Source organism: Capra hircus, chromosome 4 (genome assembly GCF_001704415.2).
Source record: "Capra hircus breed San Clemente chromosome 4, ASM170441v1, whole genome shotgun sequence".
In the NCBI taxonomy this organism is placed as follows: domain Eukaryota; kingdom Metazoa; phylum Chordata; class Mammalia; order Artiodactyla; family Bovidae; genus Capra; species Capra hircus.
The window spans coordinates 112,832,865-112,846,034 of NC_030811.1; the positions used below are offsets into that span (position 1 = coordinate 112,832,865).

A 13,170-nucleotide genomic window follows, 5' to 3' on the forward strand; every position below is an offset into this window, starting at 1 on the left:
GCTCCACAAGCGAAGCCAGCGGAATGAGACGCCTGTGCACCGCAACAGAGAGTAGTCCCCGTCCACCGCAACTGGAGAAAACTTGGTGCAGCAACAGACCCGGTGCAGACCAAAATTAAAAAAAAAATTTTTTTTTCTAAAGGGCATTACATACAGTGGAGACACTATCACTTACTTATCACTAATGGTGCGTTGAGACTAGTCATTAGCAGTCATTTTTGTATGTAGAAGACAAAATGTAATGAAGTTTGTGATGCTTATGCAAACTTGCTGTGGCAGGCAGGCTTTCTCTGTGGTCCTCTTCACAGACGCTAGTGAACGGAGATCGTTCTGAAGTCCTGACTTTTTACACGGAGCTTAACGCTTCTTTACTCACCTGCTGACTTAAGGGCATAATCAGCCATCTGGACTTGATCTTCTCTCAGCTTTTTCAGTATGTAATTCACCAAGGTGGACATTTCCTGTACAAATTGTAAAAAGAGTTTCCTGTTAACAATTTCCGTCAACTTCTTGAGTCTTGACAATTTACTATATTGATTCGCACCTACGTTTGCTAATCGGCCAAACACACACAGGCTCTTCCTCTCGCCTCCGCAGATCAGTGAGATCCGTGTTTCACAGGCAGCTGAGGTGTCAGGGAGCTGAGAGGTGCTGGGCCCCTCGCCAAGGTCGTGGAGGAAGGCAGCATGTCAGTCCCCTGAGGAGCACCCCAAAATGCTCGCACAGTGGAACAGCCCAGTGAGGTTGTATGTGCGACCTGCTGGGCCCCCCTTTCAGTGTCCTGCTTAGCAATGAAGACTGGAGCGTTCTGTAGGTGTTTGGGAATCGAGGCAGTTTACACAGAACACACGATTGCTTGTGTTAGAAATTATTCATCTCTTAAATCAATACTGGGTTATAAGGATGTTCTGAGTCTAAGAAACCAAGCATCCTGAGAGAATGTAATGGTCTGAGTTCTAAATGACAAAAGCACTTGTCCCAGGGCCGTGAGGATGGGGGCTTGGAGGCAGTGGTGGTCAGGGTCAACAGAATGTATGCTTCAAAGAACAGAATCTCAGGAAAAAGAAACGAAGCTAGTGCTAGCAGAAGGAGAAGACGAAAACCGAGCTCTTGGTCTTCATCATCATGTTGCCTGCTCTGGTGCTCATTCGGTCAGATACACTAGCGTTAGGTCCCTGAATAAAAATATTTTACTATTCAAGTATTTGTGTATAAGCGTTCAGAGACTGCCGTTTGTGAATGAGCAGTCTTTTTTTTTTTTTACTGCAAAATAAAACAGTCAGTTACTTATTTAGGTGGAAAGTCAGTCTTACTGCAATAAAAAATCATCCCTGTGACACAGCCATTATGAAAAAGTGTGCTTCTAGGGGTGAGCTTTAGTACAAGTAAAGTAGGGGCTTCCCTGGTGGCTCAGATGGTAAAGAGTTTGCCTGCAATGTAGGAGACTCAGGTTCGATCCCTAGGTCGGGAAGATCTTGTGGTGAAGGGAATGGCTAGCCACTCCAGTATTCTTGCCTGGAGAGTTCCAAGGACAGAGGAGTCTTGTGGGTTGCAGTCCAAGGGGTTGCAAGAGTCGGACATGACTGAACAACTAACACTTCACTTTACAAGCTAATGTAGAAAAGGAATTTTCAAGAAGAAAGAAGACAGACCACACATCCCAGCCATCATTACATTTCCCCATCACATATGTTGTCCACTTTCGGAAAGTGGACACACCCCTGCCTCCCTCCCAGGCTCACTTACCTCATCGATGACCTCGGTGTGGTTCCAGCCTTCAGTGGGGTCTATGTCGGCATTCCAGCTGTAATTGTGCAGACCATCCCGCATGTCTCTAAGCAATGCCTTCAGAACATCTATTTGTTCAATTAAAAAGAGAATTTCCCGGAAGTTGTTTTCCAAAGTCTGGCTCTCCTTCCTGTGAATGGAGACCTTCACGGTGAAAGGAGGAAGCAGTGGGCTCCCTGCCAGCCCCATGCTGGGCTTCAGGGCCAGCAAAACCCAGGGGTGCTTAACATTGCAAAAGAGAACCCTGAGTGAGGGGTGCCCAGGTGATGCCCCCTTTTCTGGAGAACTGCCCTTTGTTGTGCATGAGAAGCAAAGACATTCCGGGAAGCACTCCTGAGGGCATCCATCGCAGGCGTGGGCTGCGCTCTGTGCAAGGAAGGGGGGCTCAAAGGACATCACTCATCCCATTCCTCCCTCGGGGATCGAGGCCACGCTGACTTGAGCTGGGCAACTTCGCAGTGCTCCAAACCCCCTCTCACCGCCTTAGGGCCCGGACACCTTGCACTTTGAGTGGGGATGCCAACCAAAGCCCTGAAATTCTGTGAACCAGCCTTTAGAGACGAGTGACTGAAAGATTCAGGGGCCCAGGAGTCTGGGCTTAGGGGAGTGGGGTGGGGGTGGGGCAGCTGCCTTTCACCAGCTCAAGGGTGCAAGATTTTACTTCCCAAGAATCGGCTCTGCTACTTGTACAGTTTGAAAGTTACTGGTAGAGAGAATAAGAAAAGGTCAAACCAATGGGTATTTATGTTGAAAAAATGTAAGTACTGTTAATACTTATTGTGTGTGTGTGTGTGTTTAGTCACTGAGTCGTGCCTGACTCTTTCTGACCACGGACTGTAGCCCGCCAGGCTCTTCTGTCCGTGGGAGTTTCCAGGCAAGACTACTAGAGTGGGTTGTCCTTTCCTCCTCCAGGGGATCTTCTCCAACCAGGGACTGAACTCGTGTCTCCTGCATTAGCAGGCAGATTCTTTACCGCTGGCCTTCCCTTTACCAGGCAAGTCACTTCTTTCCGCCCAATTTATGAAATGGACTTCCCTCATGGCTCAGTGGTAAAGAATCTGCCTGCCAATGCAGGGGACGCAGGTTCAATCCTTAGGTCGGGAAGATCCCCTGGAGAAGGAAGAGACAATTCGTTCTAGCATTTTTGCCTGGGAAATCCCATGGACAGAGGAGCCTGGTGGGCTACAGTCCATGGGGTTGCAGAGTCAGACATGACTTAGTGACTAAAAACAACAAACAAAAGAACAAAAACTTATGAATCAATCTATGGTCACAATTTGGAAAATGCAGAACTGCTGAAGAAACAGAAACTTAATAGTTTTTGTAAAAGTTTTTATCCCATGCAAAAAAGTTGTATTAAATAACAAAATAATTTTGTGTCCCACTACACTTCTCCAATAACCAAATATATTTTAAAGTTATTTTTAATGGCTTCATAATTAAATCCTGGTCTATTTTTCTAATTTTATCCCATTTAAAAAAATAATACTGAAAGCAGCTTCCAGTGTATGTTCCCTTCAAGAAGCATCCACAGAAGTAGAAATTCGTTTTATAATTTTACAAAAGCATTCCAGTGTTTGGTCACACACCAGAAAGTCACACACATGAGAATATCTCACTCACTTTAAAAGTTCCAGTTGCTCTTTTGGCATTCGAAGCCTGGCCTGAAAAATAAAACAGAGCAAAGCCAGATCATTTCAAATCCTGCCTACTCGGGTGGAGTTGTTTTTCCTATTTGTGGAGGGGAAGGAAATCAAGGACCACCCTGGATAGACACCCTTGGCCAGTAGGACCCACAGTCTCTAAGACACCTGCATCTTCCTGCAGAGAGTGATATTTAGAGGAGACGCAAAGACGTCCAACCCCGAGGCTTTTCCCTGTAAACAGTGAGGAGCATCCCCTTTCTACATGAGGAAGCTGACCGCTGGCTTCCATTAGCCATGACATCAGGAGGCTCACAGACGCTTTATCTAACACCGACAGCGTGTCTCAGAAGGACCATCTTGTGTTTGAACAGGTGGTGCCCCGGCCAGGCTGACGATGCTATCGAGGTCGAGGATGTGCACGGCCTGGGTGGAGGCGGTCCACACAGGCACTCAGGCTGCCGGGCCCGGCCCCACCCCAGTTCCCCCCACCAGCTCCTCTGTGTGGGAGGCGCCGCGTGCCACTCGGGTTCCTGGATCCCCCGGGAATGGCTGAAAAGCTAGCAGTGAATTCTCTCACAGGCTTGAAGGCCGAAAGTCCAAAGGCAGGGTGTGGGCAGGGCCATACTTTGCTCTGAGGCTCCAGAGAGAGTCTGTTCCTTGCTCCTTCCACCTTCTGGCGGCCCTGGGCTTCCCGGCTGGGGCGGCACCACCCAGGCCCCTGCCTCGTCCCTGCAGGCCCTTCACCCCCGGTGCTTCTGCTTGTGTGTCTCTCATGGGGACACGTCTCAGTGCGCTCGAGAGACCGTCTGGGAGATGCAAGACGAATTCATCTCAGGATCTTCAATCGTGTCTGCAGACTCTTTCTCCAAGTAATGATCCCGTGGGCAGTTCCGGGGGCTGGGCCATAAAATGGCTCCTCGGATCGCTTTCACCGCAGGAGCCCTCGGTGTGCTCTCTGACAGACAAGGCCCATCCTCCCAGCCGACATCTGTGCTTTCATGGTTCAGACTCTGGCTTCCCATCAGTTTGCTGTTAAAATGGCTCAAGGCACGAGGGGCGTCTTATCCACGCCACTGCACACTGCACAGAAAACAATTACCTCGCTTTTTTTTTTTTCCGCTGAGCGTTTTAATTTCATTTAAAACATTTTTATTGGAGTATCGTTGCTTCATGACGTGTTAGTTTCTGCTGTACAGCAAAGTGAATCAGCTACCTGTCTACACGTATCTCCTCCTTTTTGGATTTCCTTCCCATTTAGGTCCCCACAGGGTGTTGAGTAGACTTCCTTGTTCTATACAGTAGGTTCTCACTAGCGAGCAATTTAACTTATTACAGGCTCTCCTCAATATTTTTCTTTGTACAGAGATGTGGAGTTGGGAGCTGATTTTTGGTAGGGAGAAATTCTTATTTCCAGTGTTTCAATTGCTGTTTGAATAGGTTTCCTCTTGCTAGGGGCAGTGTTTTGCATTTCTGTTACTTTTTTCTGTTTTACCCTTAAAAAAACATATAGAAAGTATGTCTTCACTAATTTGCTGATAAATGAATCCTTTACTTTGCCGACTAAGGTCCGTCTAGTCAAGGCTATGGTTTTTCCTGTGGTCATGTGTGGATGTGAGAGTTGGACTGTGAAGAAGGCTGAGCGCCGAAGAATTGATGCTTTTCAACTGTGGTGTTGGAGAAGACTCTTGAGAGCCCCTTGGACTGCAAGGAGATCCAACCAGTCCATCCTAAAGGAGATCAGCCCTGGGTGTTCTTTGGAAGGAATGATGCTAAAGCTGAAACTCCAGTACTTTGGCCACCTCATGTGAAGAGTTGACTCACTGGAAAAGACTCTGATGCTGGGAGGGATTGGGGGCAGGAGGAGAAGGGAACGACCGAGGATGAGATGGCTGGATGGCATCACGGACTCGATGGACGTGAGTCTGAGTGAACTCCGGGAGTTGGTGATGGACAGGGAGGCCTGGCGTGCTGTGATTCATGCGGTCGCAAAGAGTCGCACACGACTGAGCGACTGAACTGAACTGAACTGACAGCTTAACATTTTCCTAATTTTGAAAGCATTTGCCTCATTCCCAAACGGACTTCAGGAGGCTTCTACTTTAGGAACAAACATAGAATAAAAAGTCATTGAACAAAAGAGTGAGGCAATGGAAGTGAATAGAAAACAAGGACTGGAAAAGGAGGAGACGTGTGAAAGATGGGTGTGACGTCAGTTCCTGGAGTTCTCAGCGCTGGCCCTTCGTTTGTTCCTAACGTGGTAACAGCGGAATTGGGTGTGGGTGGGAGGGAGTGGGGAGGACAAGAGTTGACAGCGGTCCACAGGGAGAAAAGGAAACCTCAACGACGTGCTTTGCATATGGCTGGTAATCCATCCCTTCCATGAGGCTCCTGTGATAAGAATGTGCTGGGTCTCCTGAGAACTTTCCCAGGGCTTCCTTCCTGGCAGGTGGGCAGAGCCCCATGGAAGGTTAGGAGAGCCGTCCAAAGCCTTCATTAAGACTTTGCAGCAACTCCAACAAAGCACCTGCTGCCCAACCCTAAACATGCCCATTAAAGGAAGACCAGTGGGCATCTGCAGTCAGTTGAATGGGTGTAGAATTGGCAGCCTCCTGAGAAATGACAAGGTGAAGGAGAGAACGCAAAGAAACAGCTGTGGGCAGGGCCACAGCCTTGCTTGCTTCTTGTTGTTTCATTGTTTTACCCTTAAAAATATGGAAGACTTATCAATTAAACATAAATAAATATTTTTTAAAATATGGAAGCCTTCACAAATCTGCAAGTCGTCCTTGTATGGGGGCTGCGCTGATCTCTGCATTGTTCCAGTTTTTGTATATGAGCTGCCAAGGTGAGGGCGGTTTTGTTTTTTTCAGGTAAGGTTGACTGAGATCCAAAACTTTATGTCTTAGAATGTGGCTCCGATACTTTGAGCTGGGACAGATTGGATGCAAGAGCTCACAAATGCCTCAGGTGGCCAGTACTTTTCTTCTCTCTTTTTAAAACAAAACTATCACAAGTTAAGGCTTCCCAGGTGGCACTAGTGGTAAAGAATCTGCCACCCAGTGAATCCACCTGCCAATGCAGATGGCAGAAGAGACGCGGATTGGATCCCTGGATCGGGAAGATCCCCTGGAGGAGGACATGGCAACCCACTCTAATATTCTTCCCTGGAGAATCCCATGGACAGAGAGGCCTGGCAGGCTACAGTCCTTACGTCGCAGAGTCAGACAGGACTGAACAACTCAGCATGCATGCAAGTTATCTAATCTTAAACCCTGTAACTTCCAAGTTACTTCCTGTAACTTCCTGGAAGCTGTCAGATTGGCCAAACGTTCGTTTAGGTTTTTTCCTGTAAAATGGCTCTAGTAGTGCTTAGCTGTCTTTAATTTCGTTTGAAACAATTTTGTTAGATTGCATTGTGACTGCTGACATATCAGTGTGCATTTTTAAAAAATGTATTAAACTGGTGAATTTTTGTGTGGCCATTTTAATATTGAAGACAAAAGAAAAAAGGAACATTTTTGGCATATTATGTTTGGCATAATATGCATATCCCATTTTTGGCATATTTAATATATCAAGAAAGATAAAAATGCAGCTGAAACACAAACAAAGATTTGCGGAGAAGCTGCTGTGAGTGATCGAACATGTAAAAAGTGGTCCGTGAAGTTTGGTGCTGGAGATTTCTGGCTGAATGATGCTCCACGTTCGGGTAGACCAGTTGACAGGGATCAAATCGCGACATGAAGTGCGATTACTCAGTGTTACACCATGTGGGAGATAGCCACCAAATTCAAAATATCCGAATCAAGAGTTGAAAATCATTTGCACCAGCTTGGTTACGTTAATTGCTTTGATGTTAGGGTTCCACATAAAGCCTTCTTGACCATATTTCCACCTGTGATTCTCTACTGAAACATAATGAAAATGATCTATTTTTAAAACAAAGTGTGATGAACAATAAAAAGCTGAAGAGATTGTAGGGCAAGTGAAATGAACCACCACCAGCCACACCAAATGAATATGTTCTGCTCTCAATCAGACCAACTGAAGTTAGTACTCAATAAATAGTGTCCAGAATTAGTCAACAGAAAACTCATAATCTTCCATCAGGATAATGCAAGACTGCATGTTTCTTTGATAACCAGGCAAAAACTGTTGCAGCTTGGCTGGGAAGTTCTGATTCATCTGCTCTATTCACCAAACATTGCATCTTTGGATTTCTATTTATTTCAGTCATTATAAAACTCTCTTAATGGAAAAAGTTTCAATTCCCTGTAAAACTGTAAAAGGTACATGAAACAGTTCTTTGCTCAAAAAGATAAAACATTTTGGGAAGATGGAATTATGAAGTTGCCTGAAAAATGGCAAAAGATAATAGAACAAGATGATGAATATGTTTCAATAAAGTTCTTGGTCAAAATGAAAAATGTGTCTTTTATTCTTACCTGAAAAATCAAAGGAACTTTTTGACTAACCTAATACACTGATTGCAGATTGCACCTATGGTTAGATCATTAAGCTTGCTGCTTTACGTAGAGTTTTAGATCTAAACCAATTAAATATTTGGAGCAAGTAATTTGCAATCATTGGTCTTAAGCCCTTCATTGTGATGGTGAGTATATGGTCACTGAGACTGTACTGTATGTGACAGCTGAACTGTGTCCTTAGCGGAAGTAAACAGGATAGGCCAATGGCCATGCGCAGCAAAGCTGGAGTTTGTATTTCATCTCCGGAATTTATAGCTGGGTTGCTTTAGGCACACACAGAAATTCCCTTAATTGTTCTGAGCCAGCATTCTGATCTATAAATAGATTCACTCCCATTGGAGGATAAAGTGATACCTGTATTTAATGTACTTACAAATAACTTGTGGTGCATTATCCTCCCATTCTCCATGGTGGGAGATTGGGGGGTGGGGCACATCTAACTTTCTGAAAAGCGATATTGGGACTTTCCTGGCAGTTCAGTGGTTGGACTCCATGCTTCCACTGCAGGAGGCATGCATTCAGTCTCTTGTCAGGGAACTAAAATACTATATGCATTGTGGCCAAAATTTTTTTTAAAGCGGTATTAAGATTCACTATTAAACGGTCACCTAAGAATTGTGAATATCCTTCCTGTACCCTTCTTTTAGTTTATCCTAAGTAGAAAAATCAAGAATGAGTGAAAAGATTCAGCAACAATGATGTTTATAATATTGAAAAGTTGAAAACAATTCGATTGTTGAGAAATAAGTATTTGTTGAATATATTATTTGCCCATAAGAATATTAGTTAGCGATCAAATGCTGTTAAAAATAATATCTAAGGACTTCCCTGGTGGCTTAGTAGCCAAGACACCATGCTTCCAATGATGGGGCCCTGGTTCTATCTCTGGTCAGGGAACTAGTTCTTGCATGCTACAACTAAGACCCAGCACAGCCAAATAAATAAACAAATATTTTTAAAAATAATAATGTTTAAAGACAAGGGAACATCTTAAAATCTATTGTTAGTTGAATTTTAAAAAAGGCCAAGAAACAGCCTCTATTGCATGTAGCTTGGGATCTATAAAGAAGTCACATGGAAATGAGTCACAGATTCATATGGTTTCTAACAGAACTCTCTTCTGTGTGAAAAACAGGTTAACCATTGGTCATTGATCATAGTAACACGCTGATGTTGCTGTTTAGTTGCTAAGTCGAGTCTGCCTGTTTTGAGACCCCAAGCCTGCCAGGTATCCTCTGTCCACAGGATTTTCCAGGTAAGTTTTCCAGGAGTGGGTTGCCATTTCCTTCTCCAGGGGATCTTCCCCAGCAGGGGATGGAACCTGTGTCTCCTGTATTGGAAGGCGGATTCTATACCATTGAGCCACCAGGGAGACCCAGTAAAATGCTACCCGTGTGAAAAATACCGGCTTTAGATGCTCAGCCTTAGAAATGTTTAAGGAGAAGGCAGTGTCGAGTGTGCTGATCCACCTAAACCCTCGAAGTGGAGAGGAAGCTGGCCTTTCAAAATGACAGCATGCTCACTCATCCCTTCATCCACTTGCGCCGGTGTCTGCGGAGCCTCTGTGTTCCAGGAACGGCGTCAGGCTTGGACAAGATCTTTGCTCATTTCAACAAGCCCACAGTGAAGTAGAGGCAACACGTGATGTACGGGGACTGTCACCAGTAGGCGGCTGGCCACAGAAGCCTCCCAGATGACATTTGAGCTGGGCTGAAATGCCAGGGAGGAGTTACTGCTGCAAAGATCTGGGGCAGAATATCATAGGCAGAGGGAGCATAGGGTTCTTTAGGAAAACAGAGTAGGATGTGGTATTTACACAGAGAGACTTATTTTAAGGAACTGGCTCGTGTGATTGTGGAGGCTGGGAGTCTAAAATCCGTGGGGCAGCCCAGCAGGTCCATGACTGAGAGGAGAGCTGATGTTGCAGCTCAGGTCTGAAGGCATCTGGAGGTGGAATGTCTTCGTTTTTAGGGGAACTTTGTCTTTTTCTCCTAAAACCTTCGACTGATTAGACAAGGCCCACACCATATGGAGGATAATCTGTTTTATTCAAAGTCTATGAATTTAAATGTTAAACTTACTTTAAATATACCTATGGTGTAACATCTAGACTAGTGTTTGCCCAAACATCTGAGCACCATAGCCTAGCAAAAGTGTCCCATACAATTAGGCATCACAATACAGTTGATCACAATTTGGCAATCACTGGAGGCTGCCACTGTCCACATCTCATCTGTTTTTCTGGTGAGGAGCTCTCTCTGGCTCCTCTTGTGGGCCCAGGGCCTGGGCTTTGATGTGGGGACCTCGTGGTGCAGGAGTTATCTCAGGTTTCCACAAACCCACAAGGAGACGCCCTTCCATCTGGGACCTGATTCTTACAGATTCTCAGCGTGGGCAAAATGAGCAGCATCCTTGAGCCGGCGCGTGCTTCCCGTGTGACCTGTGAACTCCCTGGGGAACGATCCTCACTAGGCTGCAAAGCTGCAGGGACCACACGAGCTCCATCGTCCCCTTTAGGGGCTCCTCCCGACAAGCACCCTGAGATTCAGAAGTTGCTGGATGAACTGGGGAACAGAGAACTTCAGAAGCCCCAAGGGAACTCAGGTCAAGTTTGCTGACTGGGTGAGCTCGCTGATCTGTCCCTTCTTCCAGCGGAGCAGCGGCTGGCTTGACTGTGCTGGCTTCTCTTGCTACGGGCTTCAGTAGTTGTGGGGCATGGGCTTAGTTGCTCCTTGGCATGTGGAATCCTCCCAGACCAGGGATCAAACCCGCGTTCCCTGCATTGGCAGGTAGATTTTTAACCACCAGACCACCAGGGAAGTCCTGGGGTCTCTTTCTTAATAGTACTAATCCCAGTCAAGGGGCTCCACCCTCATGACCTAATAACTTTCCAAAGGACCCACCTCCTAATACCTGGAGTTTGCTGTTGTTGGTTAGCTGCTAAGTCATGCCCAACTCTTTTTTGACCCCGATGGACTGTAGCCCACCAGCTCCTCTGTCCATGAAATTCTCCAAGCAAGAATACTAGACTAGAGTGGGTTGCAACTTCCTTTCCAGGGGATCTTCCTGACCCAGAGACTGAATCTGAGTCTTCTGCATTGGTGGGTGAACTCTTTACCACTGAGCCAATAGGGAAGCCTTAATACTTGGATTAGGTTTCAACATATGAATTTTGGAGGGGACACAGCAATCAGTCTATGACATTCTAACTCTGGCCCCCAAAATTAATGTTCTTGCATGCAAAATGCATCCTTTTATCCCAACAGACCCCAAAGCCTTCATTCATTCCAGCATCAACTTATGTCTAAAGTTCAATGCCTCAACTAAATATCATCCAAGTCAGATATGGATGAGACCCCACGTACAATCCATCCAAAGCAACCGCCCCTCCAGCTAAGATGCTGTGAAATAAAACAAATTGTGTACTTTCAAAACACAGTAATGGGATCAGCATACCATAGACATGCCCATCGCAAAAGGGAGAAACTAGGAAGCAGAAAAATTTGATGAATCAGAAACATCCAATCTGTGGCAGGAATTTCCAGGGATTGGAGACTGTGGAGAATTTTTAGGGTCTCTTAGTCATAAAACTGGAGAAGGCAATGGCAACCCACTCTAGTACTCTTGCCTGGAAAATCCCATGGGCGGAGGGGCCTGGTAGGCTTCAGTCCATGGATTTTCGAAGATTTGGACACAACTGAGTGACTTCACTTTCACTTTTCACTTTCCTGCATTGGAGAAGGAAATGCCCACCCACTCCGGTGTTCTTGCCTGGAGAATCCCAGGGATGGGGGAGCCTGGTGGGCTGCTGTCTATGGGGTCGCACAGAGTCGGACACGCCTGAAGTGACTTAGCAGCAGCAGCAGTCGTAAAACCACTTAGTAGATCTCCGGTCCCAACATTATTTCTTTAAAAAAAAAATTATTGGAGTATAGATGATCTACAATGCTACATTAGTTTCTGGAGTTCAGCAAAGTGAAGCAGTTATACATACCCTGCACGCTAAGTCACTTCAGTTGAGACCCTATGGACTGTAGCCTGCCAGGCTCCTCTGTCCATGGGATTTTCCAGGCAAGAATACTGGAGTGGGTTGCCATGTCCTCCTCCAGGGGATTGTCCCGACCCAGGGATCAAACTGGCATCTCTTACACTTCCTGCATTGGCAGCTGGATTCTTTGCCACTCAGTCACTTCAGTCGCTCAGTTGTGTACGACTCTTTGCAACCCCATGGACTGCAGCACGCCAGGCTTCCCTGTCCTTCAGCAACGCACAGAGCTTGTTCAAACTCACGCCCATCAAGTTGGTGATTTCATCCAGCAATCTCATCCTGTCGTCCCTTTCTCCTCCTGCCTTCCATCTTTCCCAGCATCAGGGTCTTTTCAAATGAGTCATTCTTCGCATCAGGTGGCCAAAATATTGGAGTTTCAGCTTCAGCATCAGTCCTTCCAATGAATATTGAAGACTGATTCCTTTAGGATGGACTGGTTGGATCTCCTTGCAGTCCAAGGGACTTTCAAGAGTCTTCTCCAACACCACAATTCAAAAGCATCAATTCTTTGGTGCTCAGCTTTCTTTATAGTCCAATTCTCACGTCCATACATGACTACTGGAAAAACCATAGCTTTGACTAGATGGAACTTCATTGGCAAAGCAACATCTCTGCTTTTTAAAATGCTGTCTAGGTTGGTCATAACTTTCTTCCAAGGAGCAAGCATCTTTTAATTTCATGGCTGCAGTCGCCATCTGCAGTGATTTTGGAGCCCAGAAAAAAATAAGTCTCTTACTGTTTCCATTGTTTCCCCATCTATTTGCCATGATGAGGTGGAACCAGATGCATGATCTGTTTTCCAAATGTTGAGTTTTAACCCAGGTTTTTCACTCTCCTCTTTCACTTTCATCAAGAGGCGCCTTAGTTCTTCTTTGCTTTCTGCCATAAGGGTGGTGTCATCTGCATATCTGAGGTGACTGATATTTCTCCCGGCAATCTTGATTCCAGCTTGTGCTTCCTCCAGCCCAGTGTTTCTCATGATGTACTCTGCATATAAGTTACATAAGCATGGTGACAACATACAGCCTTGATGTACTTGTTCCCTGATTTGGAACCAGTCTGTTGTTCCCTGTCCAGTTCTAACTTTTGCTTCTTGACCTGCATACAGGTTTCTCAGGAAGCAGGTCAGGTGGTCTGATATTCCCATCAATTGAAGATTTTTCCAGTTTTTTGTGATTCACACAGTCAAAGCCTTTGGCAT

The 13,170-nt window shown here is 45.7% G+C and overlaps 1 protein-coding gene across 1 annotated transcript in view; it reads right to left on the reverse strand.

Annotated features, from left to right (window-relative positions):
- The window catches only part of SUN3 (Sad1 and UNC84 domain containing 3), a 50,622-nt gene that overhangs the window by 11,162 nt on the left and 26,290 nt on the right, over positions 1–13,170 (reverse strand). The window contains exons 4-6 of the mRNA XM_018047445.1: positions 3,412–3,452; positions 1,747–1,918; positions 377–461 (exon numbers count right to left, since the gene is read on the reverse strand). Coding sequence (XP_017902934.1) covers positions 377–461; positions 1,747–1,918; positions 3,412–3,452 — 298 coding nt within the window. The remainder of the gene's footprint in view (positions 1–376; positions 462–1,746; positions 1,919–3,411; positions 3,453–13,170) is intronic.